The 18,772-nt window shown below is 45.8% G+C and overlaps 1 protein-coding gene across 8 annotated transcripts in view; it reads right to left on the bottom strand.

Annotated features, from left to right (window-relative positions):
• The window catches only part of spega (striated muscle enriched protein kinase a), a 376,412-nt gene that overhangs the window by 245,049 nt on the left and 112,591 nt on the right, over nucleotides 1-18,772 (bottom strand). For all 8 annotated transcript variants that reach the window (XM_063051419.1, XM_063051422.1, XM_063051421.1 and 5 more), the window contains one exon: nucleotides 1,762-1,863. In XM_063051419.1, the coding sequence (XP_062907489.1) occupies nucleotides 1,762-1,863 (102 nt within the window). The remainder of the gene's footprint in view (nucleotides 1-1,761; nucleotides 1,864-18,772) is intronic.

Below are 18,772 nucleotides of genomic sequence, written 5' to 3'. Positions count from 1 at the left end.
CTTAAGAGGCATTTGGACAGGTATATGGAAGGGAGGGACTTGGGAGGTTTATGGGCTGAATGTGGACAACTGGGGCCAGCAGGGAGGATGCTGAGATCTTCATGGACCAGAATGGGCTGCCAGAGGAAGTGGTCGAGGTGGGTACATTTGCAGTCTTTAGGAGGTATTTGGATACCAAATGTCGGATTCAAGTCCAAGTTGTCATTTTTCTTGTAGTTTAATGTTCTTCATTCTCGCTTATATGTTTACAGTATATGATCACCTGCCTGTAAATGTTCCCATGCTCTGATGGTCCAGTGTTCCCATGCTCGTCCTACGCAATCAGGAAAACTCCAATGCCTCTGATTTCTGAGGAGGCTGAAGAGAGCGGGACTGTGGACATGAGCACATGTCGCTCTATGGATGTGCGGTCGAGAGCAACCTCACAAGCTGCATCACTACACAGTACAGAAACTACACTGCGGTGGACAGGAAGGCTCTGCAACGGGTGGTCAAAACTGCACAATGCATCACTGACACCAGCCTACCTGTCATCAGGGACACGTATACAGAAAGGTGCTGGAAAAGGGCCAAAACATCATGAAGGATCTCTCGTGTTTTTTTAAATTATTGTGTTCTTTATCTTACTGTGCTTTTTTTGTGCGCAGTCACATCCAGAGTAACAATCATTTTGTTCTCCTCTACACTTGTGTACAGGAAATGATATTAAACAATCTTGAATGTTTTGATCACCCTGAGCATTATGGGTACCTATTGGAGAGGGGCTTGGAGGGTTATAGGCCAAACGTGACCAACTGGGGCTAGTAGGGGGGACCAGCTGGGCTGAAGGGCCTGTTTCTGTGCTGTGTTACTCTACAACTCTATGAGAACAAGCAGGACACTGGAGTAATAGACACAGAATGCTGGAGGAATTCAGCAAGTCAGGCAGCGTCAATGCAGGGGAATAAACAGTCAATATTTTGGGGAAAAAAAAGACCCTTCCTCTGCACTGGAAAGGAAGGGGGCAGAAGCCAGAATAAGAAGGTGGGGGAGAGGGGAAGAAGTACAAGCCGGCAGGTGATAGGTGAAACCAGGCGAGGGGGAGCGGAATGGTGAGAAACTGGAAGGTGATAGGTGGAAGAGGTGGCGGGCTGAAGAAGGAGGGATCTGATAGGAGAAGAGAGTGGACCATGGGAGAAAGAGAAGGAGGAGGTGATGGGACATGTGGCCAGGGGGAACAAGTCTGGCTGAGCACTTGGTCAAAGAGCCAGAGAGCAGCAGAGATCACAGAGGACTGGGAGGCAATGGTGGGCAGGGGTTTGGTCCCAGAGAAACATTAAAGATTAGCTTTATTTGTCACAAATACGTCAAAACATATAGTGAAGGTTGTGGTTTACATCAACAGCCGGAGGGCAGCCCACAAGTGTCGCCATGCTTCCTGCTTCCGGCGACAACTCGCTAACCCTAACCCGTTTTATCCTTGGATTTCGGAACACCCAGTGAAAACCCACGTAGATGTGGGGAGAACACACAAACCCCTTACAGACGGTGGCGGAATTGAACCCAGGTCACTGGCACTATAGTAGTGTTTTGCCAACTGTTATGCTACTTTGCTGCCCTATGGACAGTGTAGATAGGACAGGAGGTGAAGATCATTTGATGGATTGGAACCTCTGGGGTTTAATGTGGCTGGCAGATGGGGGTGGTGGGGGTGGGGGAAGGACAACGAGCCCTCCTGCCCAGTCAGGAGTGCAGCTTGTGAACAGAAACCTCAACACCTACCTGTGGGCACTCTTCGGACCACACTCTGAGGTCCCTGCTGTTCCCGGGAGGGTTCTGTCTTCTGCACCTCAAACACCTCCTCTTCACCGCATTCCTCCGAGTCTGAAGCGAGACGAGAACCAAAGTTAAAAATTGGCCGAAGGATGCCAGGGTGGCCAAGGTAATGGACGCCCCTGTGGGCTTAGGGGTTAGACAGGGCTGGTGGGGGTGCAGAGTGTGGTGAAGGGAGGTTTAGCTACACTTCTGCACTGACCTACAAAATCGGAGAAACAGGCCATTCAGCCTTCTACCCCTTGTGGGTGTTTCTGTTCTTCCCCCTCACAATGCCTCTACATCTTCATGTCCCACTTACCCTCAGGAGTCCTCATGCAGGAATCCCTAACTTGCAGATTGTGGGAAGGAAGGCAAATGCAATGTTAGCATTCATTTCAAGAGGACTAGAATACAAAAGCAAGGATGTAAGTCAGATTGCACTTGAAGTACGTGAGTAGCTTTTGGCCCCTTATCTAAGAAAGGATGTGCTGGCATTGGAGAGGGTTCAGAGAAGATTCAGGAGAATGATTCAGGGAATGAAGGGTTAAAGTAGGAGGAGCATTTGATGGCTCTGGGCCTGTATATGCTGGAGATTAGAAGAATGAGGAGGAACTTTATTGAAACTTATTGAATATTAAAAGTCCTAGATATTGTGAATGTGGAGTGGATGTTTCCTATAGCGGGGGAGTCGAGGATCAGAGGGTACAGACGGTACAAATGGATGTTCTTTTAGAACAGAGATGAGGAGGAATTTCTTTCACCAGAGGGTGCTGGGTATTCATTGCCACAGATAGCTGTGGAGGCCAACTCATTGAGTATATTTAAAGTAGAGGTTAACAGATTCTTGATGGGTCAGGGCCCCAGCGGTAACAGGGAGATGGCAGAAGAATGGGGTTGAGAGGGGTAATACATCAGTCATGATGGAATGGCAGAGCAGACTTGATGGGCTGAATGGCCTGATTCTGTTCTTAGGTCTTATGGTGAATTTAACCCATCCTTGCATTTTGCCTAATAAAACCAGATTGTGCTGGAAATAACCCTCCAGTCAAGCAACATCTGAGGACAGAGAAACAGTTAACATTTCAGGTATGGAATCCGTCAAATCTCCCCCCATGGCTGCTGCCTGACCTGCTGAGTGTTTCCAATGCTTCCTGACTTCATTTTGGATTTGCAGCAATTGCTGGCTTGGAAGTTTCTTTTACAGCCAGATGCCTCAAACTCTCGGGATAGGAACAGATCCCACATTCTCCCTGCTCCCTGGATTCCTGAATTCCTGACTGGATTTTTTTGAGTGAGCAGCCTAATTCTAGACCCCTACCCCAGTAAACACACACACGCATAGACATTTCCTAAATATAATCTTGAAGACCTTAATGAGGGTTATAGATTGGATAAATGCAAGCAGACTTATCCTACTGAGGCTAGGCGAGACAAGAACTTGGAGGTCATGGGTTAAGGGTGGAAGGTGAAATGTTTAAGAGGAACACGAGGGGGATCTGCTTCACTCAGAGGGAGGTGAGAGTGTGCAATGAGCTGCCAGCGGAAGTGGTGGATGTGGGTTCAATTTCAACATTTAAGAAATTTGAATCAGTACATGAAGACGGGAGGGGTAAGGAGGGCTATGGTCTAGGTGGGAGATTAATAATTCGGCACATACTAGATGGGCTGAAGGGCCTGTTTCTGTGCTGTAGTGTTCTATAGCTCCGACTCTATGAGGGAAGACCACCTGGTCTGTGCTGAACTGATCTGCCTAGTCCCATTACCTCACCTGGACCATAGCCCTAAATACCCCATCTATTCATTGACCTACATTATTAAAATCCTCTCAAATGCTGAAATGGAGTCTGCAACCACCAGTTGTGCTGGCTGCTCATTCCACACTCCTACCATCCTCTGAGTGAAGGTGCTCGTGCAAATTTCACCTTTCACCCTTGACCCATGACCTCCAGTTCTAGCCTCACCCAGCCTCAGGTGAAAAAGCCTGCTTGCATTTATCTCATTTGCAGGGGGAAAGTAGTCCAGCTCACTCATACTCAAGGCTGCCTGCCAGATAAAACCTCACAGCTTGGGAATCTTCTGTCAAGTCCCCACCACCCCCTCCTGTCTATAAGGGAGTTGGAGCTGGTCACAGTGCTCCTGGTACACTATAAGCAATGACAACAGAAAGTGCTGAATACAAACTCAGCAGGTCAGGGAACATCTTCACGAAGAGAAACAGGCTGTGACCCTTTATTAGGATGATGGTGGGGGGGGGGGCGCAGATGAGTGAAAGCAAGTTAGTCCAGGTACCACAGAAGGCGGGGGGCACAGGGAACAACAGGAAGTTGCACTGACAGGGTGAAGTTACGTGTCTGTATGAGAAGTGAAGTTCCTCTCTCTGTACAAGGTGTCACTAAAGTTACATAGAACATTACAGCACAGTACAGGCCCTTCAGCCCACAATATCATGCCGACCCTTTAATCTACTCTAAAATCAATCTAACACTCCTCTCCCAAATAGTCTTCCATTTTTCCTTCATCCATGTGTGTCTATTTAGGAGTTTCTTAAATGCTTCTACTATATCTACCTCTGCCACCAGGGCATTTCTCACATTCTCTGTGTAAAACATCTACCTCAGGTATCCCCCTATAATTTTCTCCAATCTTCTTAAAATTATGCCCCCCACCCCCTCCCCCCATTAGTTATTTCACCCTCGGGAAAAGTCACTGGCTGTCCATGCAATTTATGTCTCTTATCAACTTGTACACCTCTATCAAGTCACCTCTCATCCTCCTTCACTCCAAAAAGAAAAGCCCTAGTTCATTCAACCTATCCTCACAAGGCATGCTTTCTGGTCCAGACAGCATCCTGGTAAATCTCCTCTGTACTCTCACTAAAGCCATCCTGGTAAATCTCCTCCGTACTCTCATTAAAGCCATCCTGGTCAATCTCCTCCGTACTCTCACTAAAGCTATCCTGGTAAATCTCCTCCGTACTCTCATTAAAGCCATCCTGGTCAATCTCCTCTGTCCTCTCACTAGAGCCATCCTGGTCAATCTCCTCTGTACTCTCACTAAAGCCATCCTGGTAAATCTCCTCCGTACTCTCATTAAAGCCATCCTGGTCTCCTCTGTCCTCTCACTAAAGCCATCCTGGTCAATCTCCTCTGTACTCTCACTAAAGCTTCTGCATCTTTCCTATAACGAGGCAAATGGGACTGAACACAATACTCCAGGCGTGGTCTAACCAGGGTTTTATAGTTTTTTATATATATATATATTATATAACCAGAGTCTTATGAGGATAGGTTGAGTGAGCTGGAGCGTTTCTCTTTTGAGTGAAGGGGGATGAGAGGTGACTTGATAGAGGTGTGCAAGATGGTGAAGAGTGGACAGCCAAGACTTTTCCCAGGGCAGAAATGGCAGAGGTATGTTCTCCACACAGAGAGTGGTGGGTGCATTGAATGCCTTGCTGGGGTGGTGAAAGAGGCAGATACATTAGGGACATCTAAGATAGTTGCAGATGTGCACATGGATGAAAGAGAAATGGAGGGCTATGTGGGAGGGAAGAGCTAGATTGACCTTGGATTAGGTTAAAAGGTTTGAAGAGCCTGTACTGTATTGTTTCAAACTCTAAGATCTCCATTGAGTCATGGTGGCACCCTTAGCCAACAGAGGCTTCACAATGTAAACAGACCCCGTAGGCAAGAAGCTGTGAACAGGGACCAAGCTAATGTTTCCATTCCCAACCACAGCACATCGCAAAGTGTTTAACAGTCAATGAAATGCAGTCACTGTGTGCAAAATAGAGCAGATAATTTGAGCACAATAAGCTCCCACAGACAGCAAGGTGATAGTGGCCGGTTCATCTCATTTCTCCTGGGGTTGATGGAGTGGATTCCCTGACCCAGGACACCAGGAACAACCAAGCTCCAACACTCAAACCATCTTCACTCTGGTCCATTATCCCCAAATGGAACAATCGAGGACGAAGAGGGTGGAGGGAAGACATGGAGGAATGAGGAAGGAAATGGTTAAGAAAGGGCAAAGGAAAAATAAAGGAAGGAAGGAAAAAGTAGGAATGGAAGAAAGGATTAAATAAAAAAATGAAGAAAGGAATGAATGAACAAAAGAAAAAGGAAGGGAGGGTGGATGAAATCACTAAAAAAGGGAGGAATAAAGAGAAATTTGAAAAGAAGGGATGAGAGAAGAATGGAAGGAAGGGAGGAATAGAGGCAGGTTAGGAAGAAAGAAAGGGGGAAAGGAGAGTTCTAAATGAAGTAAAGGAGAAGGGGAAAGAAGGAAAAAGTGAATGCAGAAGGGTGGAAGCAAGAAAGGAAGGAGAATGGTAATGGAGCATGAGAACAAGGAAAGAGGAAAGAATAGAAAGAAAGAAATAAGTAATAAAGGGCAGAAGTTAGGAAGTTAAGAAGGAAGGAATGGAGGAATGAACCGAAGGAGGTAAGGGAAAGAAGGAAGGAAGGAGGAAAGGAAATAATGAAGGGAAGAAGTAGCATGCAAGGAAAATAGATGAAGGAAGAGTGGAAAGAATAAATGGATCCAAGATGGGGGGAGGGAAGGAAGGTGAAAATAGCAGAAGGAGGGGTTGTGGGAAAGATGGTAAAAATGTAAATGAAAGATGAAGAACAAAAGGAAGAAGTGCAGAAAAGGAGGAATAATTGGGGAAATGGAGAAAGGAAGGAAGGAAGAAAAGAATAGAAGAGACAAACTCTGGAAAGAAAGAAGGAACAAAATGGAAATAATGAAGGGAATGAAAAAAACAAAGTGGGAAGAAGGAAGGAGTGAAAGGCAAAAGAAAGGGAGGAATGAAGGATGGATGGACAGAAGGAAAGAAGACATGGGAATAAAAAATGAAGGGTTTCAGGAAAATTGCAGAAAATGTTTGGATGGATGGTAGCAATGAAGGTGGGTGGTTGAGAAATGGAAGAGAGGGGATGGAATGAGAAGAAGAGGGAAAGTGGAGGAAAGCAGAGGAGGGATAGAATAGGTGGGGAGGAAATAGGGGAAAAACAGACATAGGAAGAAAGGGAACCAAAGAAAGGAAGGAAAGGCAAGTGAGGAAGAGAGAAAGGTGAAACAGGAGGATTGAGTGAAGGAGGAGGGGAGGAATGAGGGAAAGAAAGATGAAAGAAAAGTTGGGAGAAAGGGAAGGAGAGAGTACAGTAAAATCAAAGAAAGGGTGTGCAAGAGAGATGGAAGAAAGGGATTGAGGAAGTAGTAGTGGAAGCAGCAGGAAGAAGGGGAAGGAAAAGACAAGAAAGAAAACTGAAAGAAAAGAAGGGAAGAGAGATAAAGGAATGAAAGAAACAAATGAAGGGAGAGAGGGAAAAGGAAATAGGAGAGGTAACACGCACAAAATGCTGGAGGAACAGCAGGTCAGGCAGCATCTATGGAAATGAATAACTGTTGACATTTTGGGCCGAGACCCTTCTTCAGAAGTGAAAAGGGGGCAGAAGCCCGAATAAGAAAATGGGGGGGAGGGGCAGTAGTGCAAGCTAAGTGACAGGTGAAGACAGGTGGGTGAAGTGAGAAACTGGGAGGTGATAGGTGGAAAGGGTAAAGGGCTGGAATCTGATAGAGGAGATGAGTGGACCATGGGAGAAAGGGAAGGAGGAGAGGATCCAGGGGGAGGTAATGGGCAGGGGAGGAGAAGAGATAAGAGGGAAGCCAGAGTGGGAAAATGAAGTAGGAAGTGGGAAGCGGGGGAGGGCGTAAATGGCAGAGGTAAACTTTTTTTGTTTTCAATACCTGAACCCTGGGAGAAAAAGATTCCATCTGCCTATACTATCTACATCTCATCACCTGGTAAACCTTTGCCAAGCCTGCCTTCAGCCTCTGCTGCTTCAGGAAAAATGCTCCCAGTCTGTCCACTCTCCTCCGGTAACTGAAGTGGTAGAGGCAGCAGCACTTGAGACATCTGAGAAACTCATGGATGGGGGAAGAGTGGAGGGCTTTGAGGGACGGGGCATTCGATTGGTCTTGGAGAGGGTTGGGAGGGGTCAGGGCAACATTGTGGGCGGGGGGGGGGGGTTGGTGCCTGTGCTGTGTTGTACAGAAAGATGAAATGTGTAAAGAAAGGGAAGTGAAAAATGAAAGTAACAAGAAGAAGAAAGGATGTGATTAAGGGATAAATGGAGGGAGGGATGAAAGGAAGGAAGGGAAGAGGGATGCAAAGAAGAAAGAGAAGGAGGGATGGAAGGAGGAAAGATTCAGCAGCATCGTCATATCCTCAGGTTGCTCAAAAGTGAGTCAAGGGCCTATTTCTGTGCTGCAGCACACTGTGACTCTATGATACTAAGGCACTGGTCAGACCACACTTGGAGTAATGTGAACAGTTCTGGGCCCCTTTTCTAAGAAAGCTATGCTAGCATTGCAAAGGATCCAGAGGAGGTTCACGAGGACGATCCCGGGAATGAAAAGGTTAAAGTATGAGGAACATTCGATAGTTCTGGGCCTGTACTCGCTGGAGTTTACAAGAATGGCAGTGGGTGGGGGGGAGGAACCTTATTGAAATCTATCGAATATTGAAAGGCCTAGATAGAGTGGACATGCAAAGGATATTTTCTATAGCTGTGAGCCTAGGGCCAGAGGGCACAGTCTCAGAATAGAAGGAAGTCCCTTTAGAATAGAGATGAAGAGGAATTTCTTTAGCCAGAGGAAGATGAATCTGTGGAATTCACTGCCACAGATGGCTGCCGAGGCCAAGTTATTGGGTATATTTAAAGCAGAGGTTGATAGATTCTTGATTAGTGAGGGCATCAAAGGATACAGGGAGAAGGCGGGAGAATGGAGATGAGAAAGATAATAAATTAACCATGAGGGAATGGAAGAGCAGACTTGAAGGGCCAAGTACCCTAATTCTGCTCGCATGTCTTATGGACATCCCAGAAGTGTGAGGGTGACAGGTGAAGTATCTAAGGGGAACCTGAGGGTTAACTTCTTCACTCAGAGGTTGGTGCAAGTGTGGAACGAGCTGCCGGCAGAAGTGGTGGGTGTCGGTTCGATTGCACCATTTAAGAGAAGTTTGGGTAAGTACATGGACAGGAAGGGTTTGGAGGGCGATGATCCGGGTCCAAAGGAACTAGACAGAACAATAGCCCAGCATAGACTAGATGGGCATAAGCCCCGTTTCTGTGCCGTAGTGCTCAATGTCATTGGAAAACACATAACATCATAAGGCCCCAATTCCACCCTCTTGCCCGTGACACCAGAGTCAGTCCTTTCACCTGACTCCCTTGCCCCAGCCCTGCTCTGCTGACCCCAGTGGGACCCTCGGAGAGCTAAAAGAGCATTTATATAGACACAGAAGTGTTTCCATACCATAGCTTTGTCTCCTGCAGTAGCGGAATACTTCGCTTCCATGGGGGCAACAAGAGAAAGCAGATATTATAAAACGGTTACTACAACAGCACACACAGAACATCAAGAACATGCAATGCCCCACTCACCTGGCTCACCAACACAGCAAACAGCACAAAGGGGACAAACACAGAAATGGCACAGAACAGACAGAGAATGCAGCAATTACAGATGATATGAACACACACTTAGTGACCACTTTATCAGGCACACCTGTTCTCATTGAAACCTATCGAATATTGAAAAGCCTAGATAGAGTGGATGTGGAGAGGATGTTTCCTATAGTGGGACAGTCTAGGACCGGAGGACACAGCCTCAGAATATGAGGACATTCTTTTAGAACAAAGGTGAGGAGGAATTTCTTTAGCTCGAGGGTGGTGAATCTGTGGAATCTATTGCCACAGACGGCCGTGGAGGCCAAGTCATTGGGTGTATTTAAGACAGAGGTTGATGGGTTCTTGATTATTAAGGATGTCAAAGGGTACAGAGAATTCTAACCGACAGGAAGGCAACAGTAACGCAAATAACCATGTGTTACAACTGCAGTGTGTCCACAGCGAGATCCCACAGACCGACCAGTTAACCTCTCTTGGAGACGCTGGTTGAGGAGTTTGCTTTTGCTGCCTGTAATAACCCTGCTTCCCCTTCAGGGTGGCAACGGTGGGACCTTATTGTCCACCTGAGGGGCCAGGCAGGCTTTATAAGTCGTCACTGCAGCACTCCTGCAGAACTGTGCTTGAAAGGGTGTTGGTGTGACAGAATCAGGAACAGCAGCCCTTTGACAGAACAGAGAGAGTGGCCTACTTAATCATCTAGGACCAGAGGGCACAGCCTCAGAATAGAAGGACATCTCTTTAGAAAACTGGTGAGAGGAAGTTCTTTAGCTGGAGTGCGGTGAATCTGTATAATTCATTGCCACAGATGGCCACGTCATTGGGTATATTTAAAGCAGAGGTTGTTAGGCTCTTGATTACAGGTAGAAGGCAGAAGAATGGAGTTGAGAAGGGCAATAAATCAGCCATCATGGAATGGCAGAGCAGGTTCAATTGGCCAAATGGCCCCACTCCCCGTGTCTTATGGTCTATCTCGACTCTAAATCATTTAAATGCTGGACATTTGTGCAATTAAGATACTTCAACAAAATAAAGACTAGTTATAATCCTTCCTTCCTTTAAGTACGGAAATAGCACTGTCATGGTAGGACCAAACAGTGAGTGGCGTAGGTGAACTGTACCTACACAGACAGAAATGGCAAGATCTACCTCTAAATATTAGGAAGGGTCAGGACAAAATGTGACAAATCTCACAGGTTTATCATCCAAGTCAGACAGTTCAAAAAAATTACAAGCTTCAGGTAAAATAGGACCAATTCTTGTCCAAAAGAATTTTGCCTCCATATGCTACAATCTCATTGGTCACATTTTCCCGTCAATGCTATTCCGATTTACTATGTCAACTGTCACAGCACAGTTTCAGGTTGCAACCATTAGGTGGCCCTATAGATCTGTTATCGTCCCAGACTTGGAAACAAAGTGCATCATCACCAAATACAACCTTACCAGCACTGAACCTATTTTGCCTTGGGGAGAGGTGGAGTGAAGGAGAATGGGAGACTTGAATCACACACAAGAGAAAATCTGCAGATGCTGGAAATCCAAGCAACACACACAAAATATTGAAGGAGCTCAGCAGGCCAGGCAGCATCTATGGAAAAGAGTACAGTCAACGTTTCGGGCTGAACCCCTTCGGCAGGACTGGAGAAAAAAAGCGGAGGAGTAGATTTTAAAGGTGGGGGGAGGGGAGTGAGATACACAAGGTGATAGGTGAAACCGGAAGGGGGAGGAATGAAGTAAGGAGCTGGGAAGTTAATTGGTGAAAGAGCCAGAAGGCCATGGAAGAAAGAAAAGGGGGGAGGAGCACCAGAGGGAGGTGATGGGTGGGCAAGGAGATAAGGTGAGAGAAAAAGGGGGATGGGAAATGGTGAAGGAGGGGGGGTGGGGGGCATTACCGGAAGTTCGAGAAATCAATCTCCATACCATCAGGTTGGAGGCTACCTAAACGGAATATACAGTGCTGTTCCTCCAACCTAACTGTGGCCTCATCATGACAGTGGAGGAGGCCATGGACAGACATAATGGAATGGGAACGGGAAGAGGAATTAAAATGGGTGGCCACTGGGAGATCCCACTTTTTCAGGGAGATGGAGTGTAGGTTCTCAGCGAAGTGGTCTCCCAATCTACACCGGGTCTCACTGATATACAGGAGGCCACACCGGGAGCACTGGACACAGTATATGACCCCAACAGACTCCCTCCCCCCCCCCCCACCTTTCAAATCTACTCCTCAGCCTTTTTCCTCCAGTCCTGCCGAAGGGTTTTGGCCCGAAACATCAACTGTACTCTTCGATGATGCCTGGCCTGCTGAGTTCCTCTAGCATTTTGTGTGTGTGAGGGATTTGAATGACTTGATAGAGGTGCACAAGATGAAAAGAGGCACATATCGAGTAGACAGCCAGACACTTTTTCCCAGGGCAGAATTGGCTAATACAAAATGACATAATCTGAGGGTGATTGGAGGAAAGTATTGGGGGATGTCAGATACAAGTTTTATTTCACACAGCGCGTGGAATGTGCTGCTAGGGGTGGTGGTAGAGGCAGGTACATAAGTGACTTTTAATTGGCACATGGTGATAGAAAAGTGGAGGGTTATGTGGGAGGGAAGGGTTAGGTTGAACTTGGAGTTGGTTAAAAGGTTGGCACAACATCATGAGCCAAAGGCTCTGTACTGTGCTGTAGTGTCTGATGTTACTAATCATCTCTTTCACATCCCTTCCCAGCAGTGCTGGCAAACCTTTAATTCTGCTTCCTGACACCTTGGCATTTCTTCTTATACTGCCTCAGTTAGCACTGCTGTACCTTCAGCATTCTGTTACTTTCGCTGTACTTTTTAAAATCTTTTTTATTTAGTTAGAGATCCAGTGTGGAGCACCTCGCAGCCAAGCGAACCGCACCACCCAGCAAACCCACCTACTTAACCATCGCCTGATCACAGGACAATTTACAGCAGCCAGTTGACCTACTAACTGGTCCGTCTTTGGAATGTGGGAGCAAACCCATGCGGTTACAGGAAGGATGTACAAAACTTTTTACAGAGGATACTGGAATTGAACTCTGAACTCTGACGGCCCAAGCTGGAATAACGTTACGCCAGCTGCTACTCTGCTACGTTACATTTATTATGACCACATATACTCTTTACTCCCTGGGCTTCACACGCGAGGGATTTCATTGTATAATTTTTATTTAGGGATACAACACTGTAACAGGCCCTTCTGGCCCAACGAAGCTGCACTGCACAATTACACCCACCTGAACAATTAAACTACTGCCTGTATGTTTCTGGAGAGAGAGATTAGCTTTATTTGTCACATGTACATTGAAACACACGGTGAAATCTGTCATTCACTTCAACTCAAATCAGCAAGGATTGTGCTGGGCAAGCCCACCCCTTTCAAAGCATGCCGACAATGCGCTAGCCTTAACTGGACGTCTTTGGAATAAGAGAGGAAATCGGAAACGCATGTCGTCATGGTGAGAATGTACAAACTCCTTACAGACAGTGGCAGGAATTGAACCCCGATCTTACAGCTGGCACTGTAAAGCATTGCACTGACCGCTACACTGCCAGTGTGGGAGGAAACCAGGGCACCCAGAGGAAACCAGGGCACTTGAAGGAAGCCCCGGCAGTCATAGGGAGAATGTACAAACTCCTTACAGACAGCAGTGGGGTTTGAACCCATGTCACTGGTTCTGTAATAGTGTTACATTATGAAGCCGTCCCTATGTGATGACAATATGTGGCAATAAACTACCAGAATCTGTACTGGTAACAGACCCTCACCATCTCTGAAGTTGGGGTTGCTCAATATAAATCATACCTGAAATGCCTTATCATAATTTACATCTTTTTTACTTGCATAACAGCGGTCATTAATAGAGGAGTTCAAACTCACGTGTGTGCCTACTAATCTACCTATCCATGACCTATGAATAGTTTGAAGAATATACAGTATACCCTTTGATAGTTCCATAACTTTGGTAGTTTTTAATTATTTTATACTTAATGTAGATACCACAAGTTTTTCTGCCTCTGAATTTTCATATGTAATGATTTAAAATCAAAGGGGGAGGGGATGTTGGGTTAGACTGTTTAATTGTTATTTTCTTTGCAGTTTAACAATGCTTGTATTTTATATACCTACCTATATACATGTAAGTGTTTAGTATGTTTCCTAGTGGTTAGTGGTTACGGCTATTTGTATCATTCCAGAAAGTTCTCTGGTATCACATTGTTTGAATAGGGGCTATCTGATTGGTTAACTCTTATCCACAAATTTGAATGGAATGGTTCTTATCTATGGGGTATAACAAGGGTCAACCATGTTGCTCCACCATTTTTAGTCTTTCTTTTCTTTACCTCTTTGTTCTTACACTCTTGCTACCATCCGCTTCCAATTCTCTTTGTTCTATTAGCACTTAATAAAATGAAGCAACAGGTTTTGTGCCACATGGACTTCCAAAGGAACCTTGGATTAAAACATCAGAATCCAACTGTGCTTAGTTAGGAGGGTTTGGATTGTCTGGAGATCATGGTGGTGCCTCCTCCCAAGGTGGTGTATGGTGGACCTGGTGGGTTTCCAGGAGCAGACGGCTGTTACCACATTTCTCCCTAAAGTTACCACATTTCCATGCTCCTTTGACTGAGAATGGAGGCACCTGGCACTCTCCTTGCTGACACTCTCCTCCGTGGCAGCCCTAGTGCCTCCTACTGTTGTCTGTTTGCCATGGGGCGTATGCCTTTAATGCCCCCCCCAGACTCCCCTGAATGCTGGCAAAAGCACCGAATTATTTTTTACTTTTGTTAATTTAGGATACAGCACAGAATAGGCCCTTCCAGGGCTTTGAGCTGTGCTGTCCCAGCAACCCCCACCGACTCCAATTTAACCCGAACCTAATCACGGGCCAATTTATAATGGCCAATTAATCTACCGAGTTCATCTCTGGACCATGGGAGGACATGGGAAAAGCCACACATTCCATGGAGAAGACATACAGAGACTCCTTATAACTAGCTAAAGTACTGCGAGGAAAACCTACCCTTCAAGAAATTCTGAACTGGATCTTGTCCAGAGACACTACTTATTGAAGGGACCCAGGAAAAATGGCCACAGAAAACACATTTACAATCACAGTAAGGACATCCACATGAAACGTGACTATACTAGATTGGTCATACTATCGTCCGATGCAGGAGTAGAAATGGTTACAGTATTGATTAAAGATTACCTTTGTCACATGTACATCGAAACTTTGAAGTATACAGTGAAAAGTGTCATTGTGTCAAATCAATTCAGTGAGGATTGTGCTCGGGGAAGCACTGAAGTGTCACTGCCCTTGTGCGAATTTAGCACGCCCGCAACTTACTAATCCTAAACTGTATGTTTTTGGAATGTGGGAGGAAACCCATGAGGTCATGGGGAGGAGGCTTGAACTCTTTACAGGCAGTGGTAGAAATCGAACCCCAGTCTCACGACACGCACTATTGAGCTAACCACTATGCTACTGTGCTGCCCCTACACTACCAATGTGGGAGGAAACCAGAGCACTTGGAGGAAACCCACGCGGTCACAAAGACTACATACAAACTCCTTACAGACAGGAATTGAACCCATGTCATTGGCACTGGAGTAGTGTCATGCTACTATGCGGCCCCTAAGTGATGACAATATGTAACAATTAACTAACCAGAATCTGATTATTGTCTCTGTCCCACACCAGGTCAGGGGTGGTTACTTGGGACGGTTTGGATTAAGGTTGAAGGTTAGTTGTAACCGTATGCCTTTTTTTTGGAATGCTGGAGGAAACCCACGTGGTCACAGAGAGAACGTACAGACAGTGGTGGTAATCAAACCCTGATCTTACAGATGGTTGCTGTGAAGTGATGCTCTAACTGTGCCACGTCCCACTACAACTCCAACAGGAGTTTAACACAACCTCCCTTTCACATTACTATTCACTTGGACATGAATCCTCATGGTCAGTCTGACATTTTAGGTTCTTTGTCTCAAGTGTAGTTATTTACCGTATGAACCAGCATCTCTCACTAAGACTTAATTTTCCTTCCAACAGTGACTAATGAGAATAGGTCGAACAAACTGCCGCTTTTCTCTTTGACATGAAGGAGGATGAGAGGTGTACAAGATGATGAGAGGCATAGACCAAGTAGACAGCCAGGGACTCCTTTCCCAGGGGAGAAATGGCAATACAAGGGATTAAAATGTAAGGTGATTGGAGGTAAAATCTTTATACAGAGATTGGGGGTTGGGGGTGGGGTGGAACTCCCTGCCAGGGTGGTAGCAGAAGCAAATTTATTAGGGGCATTTAAGAAACTCTTAGATTAGCACACGATTGATAGAAAAATGGAGGGCTACGTGGAAGGGAAGATGTGTAGATTGATCTTGGAGTAGGTTAAAAGGTTGGCACAACATTCTGGGCAAAAAAAAGTCTGTACTGTGCTGTACTGTTCCACGAAATAGTCTGCAGTAAAACTTCAAGCAAAAGCTGACACAGGTCACAAGAGGAAATGGTGGGGAATGGCTCATAACCAGGAATTGATCTTGGAGGAGGTTGAAAGGTTGGCACAACATTGTGGGCTGAAGGGCCTCACTGTGCTGTAATATTCTGTGCTACTAAGTGTGAGGTGTTGCACTTTGGGAGAGCAACTGTAACGGGACATTACACACAGTGTTGACGTGCAGGGGGATCTTGGGGTCCATGTCCAAAGCTCCCCGGAAGTGGCAACACGAGTATGTAGGATAGCAAAGGCACAAAGTGCCACACTAGCCAAGGCACTGAGTTCAAGATTCAGGAAGTTATGTTGCAGCTTTTTAAAACTTCAGTTAGGCTGCACCCAGAGCATTGTGTCCAATTCTTGTCCACAGCAGGAATATGGAGGTGCAGAGGAAGTTCACCAGGATGCTGCCTGGATTAGAAGGCGAATGTTATCTCGAGAGGTTGGACAAAAGTGGGTTGTTTTCACTGGAGGGGCAGAGGCTGAGAGGAGGGTTGATAAAAGTTTTTAAAATTCTGAGAGGCACGGCTAGAGAAGACAGCTGGTATCATTTTCCCAGGGTTGCAATGTCTGATACCAGACTTTAAAGGCGAAGTGATAGGCAAGTTTCTTTTTTTTAAAAAACAAAATGGTGGGTACCTGGAACGTGCGGCCAGGGGTTGTGGTGAAGGCAGACACAATAGAGGCATTTAAGAGGCTCTTAGATAGGCACATGGATGTGCAGGGAGTGGAGGGATATGGACATTGAGTGAAGATTACCTTTATTTGTCACATATATGTCGGAACATATCAAATCAAATCAGTGAGGATTCTGCTGGGGGGCAGCTCTCACATGTCACCATGCTTCCAGTGCCAACACAGCATGCCCACAACTCATTAACCTTAACCTGTACGTCTCTGGAAAGTGGGAGGAAACTGGAGCATCTGGAGGAAACCCACATAGTCATGGGGAGAGTGTTCCTTGCAGACAGTGGCGGGAATTGACTCCATCTTACCACTGATTTAATGAGCTTAGCACATCATGCATCGAAGGGCTGTTTCAGTGCTGGATGTTCTCTTTCCTGAAAAATTAGACGACATTTGCACCAATCCAGTATTTTTATGAACTCTGATTTGGACTTTTATTTAAGACTTATTTAATCAACTGAATTTAATTAGCAGTAGCTGTAGTGGGATTTGAACTCACTTCTCTGGCATATTAATCCAGGCCTCTAGATTAATGATGCAGAAATTAACCTGCCCTCCTTTCTGTGCAGGTGATCTGCCCCTAGATTGTGCTTGTGTGGCATACATCCAAGTTCCAGGCGCCGTCATCATACACTCTGCGGTGACTTCATTACCTCCTGTACTTGATAAAGTAGCCACTAAGGCCCTCTGCTGCCATGTCCCATCCACTTTTAAGCTTCGATGTGTTATACATTCCGAGATGCTCTTCTGTTGTAACGTGCGGTTATTTGAGTTACTGTCGCCTTCCTGTCAGCTTGAACCAGTCTGGCCATTCTCCTCTGACCTCTCTCATTAACAAGGCACCTTTGCCCCCAGAACTGCCGCTCACCGGATGTTTATTGATTGGCTGATTAGATATTTGCATTAATGTACAGGCGCCACTGAGCATCGCACATCTGGGAATCTGTCGCAGCTTTCTCAGGGATTTTTTTTACAAATGCACCATCAAAAGCATCCTCTCTGGGTGCTTTAGAGCTCGATAAGACAACTGAATGTCCCGTGACCACAAGAAACTGCATAGAACAGAGCTGAGGAGGGATTTCTTTAGCCAGAGGGTGGTGAATCTGTGGAATTCATTGCCACAGACGGCTGTGAAAGCCAAGTCATTGAGTATATTTAAAGTGGAAGGTGACTGGTTCTTGACTAGTAAGGAATTCAAAAATTACAGTGAGAAGGCAGGAGAACGGGGTTGAGAGGGATAATGAATCAGCCATGATGGAAGGGCAGAGCAGACTTGATGGGTCAAATGGCCTAATTCCACTCTTAGGGACATAACCTCAAGATTTGGAGGAGTAGATTTAGGATAGAGATGGGGAGGAACTGCTTTTCCCAGAGAGTGGTGAATCGGTGGAATTCTCTGCCTGATAAAACAGTGGAGGCTACTTCAGTAAAGATATTTAAGACAAGATTTTTGCAAAGTAGGGGAATTAAGGGTGATGGGGAAAAGGCAGGTAGGTGAGATGAGTCCATGGTCAGATCAGCCATCATCTTATTGAATGGCAGAGCAGGCTCGACGGGCCGGATGGCCGACTCCTGCTCTTCTTTCTTATGTTCTTATGTTTTTATGTCTTATGGTCTAAGTTGTGGACAGCTCGGCACATCACATAAACCAGCCTCTCTCCCGCTGATCCAGCAAGTGTGGATTAGGATCGGTTGTTTTCTGACAAAGAGGTGCTTGGTACATGAAAGGCCTTCAAAAGAGAGTGTACAGAATCTGTATGTTCCTGTTAGAATAAAAGGCTATGCTAACCGGTTGATGGACCCTTAATCCTAGAGGGATATTAAGGCCCTAGTTAAGGAAAGTTTGAGAACATGTTTCGCCAGATTCAAGGACAGCTTCTTCTATGTTGCTATACAGTACAAGGGCAGCACAGTAGCATAGTTCAGTGCTTTACAACGCCATCGATCGGGGTTGAAAACTCGGCACTGTTTGTAGGGAGCCTGTATTCCTCAGGGTGCCCACGACACAAAGATGTACAGGCTGCAGGTACGCTATGTTGGCGCTGGTAGCATGGTGACACTTGCACATCCTCAGACCGTGTTGGCCATTAATGCAAACAACACATTTCACATGCTTGTTTCGATGCTTTAATATGTAAGTGACACATTAAGCTAATCTCAAATCATACAATAAAGATGAATTTTTGATTTCTCAGTCTACGCCATCACGACCCTTGCATTTCACTGATTGTCCTGCACTGCACTTTCTCTGTAACTCTGTAACACTATTTTCTGCGTTGTTTTCTCTATTACCTCGAATGTA

This window comes from Mobula hypostoma, chromosome 6 (genome assembly GCF_963921235.1).
Source record: "Mobula hypostoma chromosome 6, sMobHyp1.1, whole genome shotgun sequence".
In the NCBI taxonomy this organism is placed as follows: domain Eukaryota; kingdom Metazoa; phylum Chordata; class Chondrichthyes; order Myliobatiformes; family Myliobatidae; genus Mobula; species Mobula hypostoma.
The sequence above is the reverse complement of the archived record's forward strand: the minus strand, read 5'-3'. Positions and strand labels throughout refer to the sequence as shown.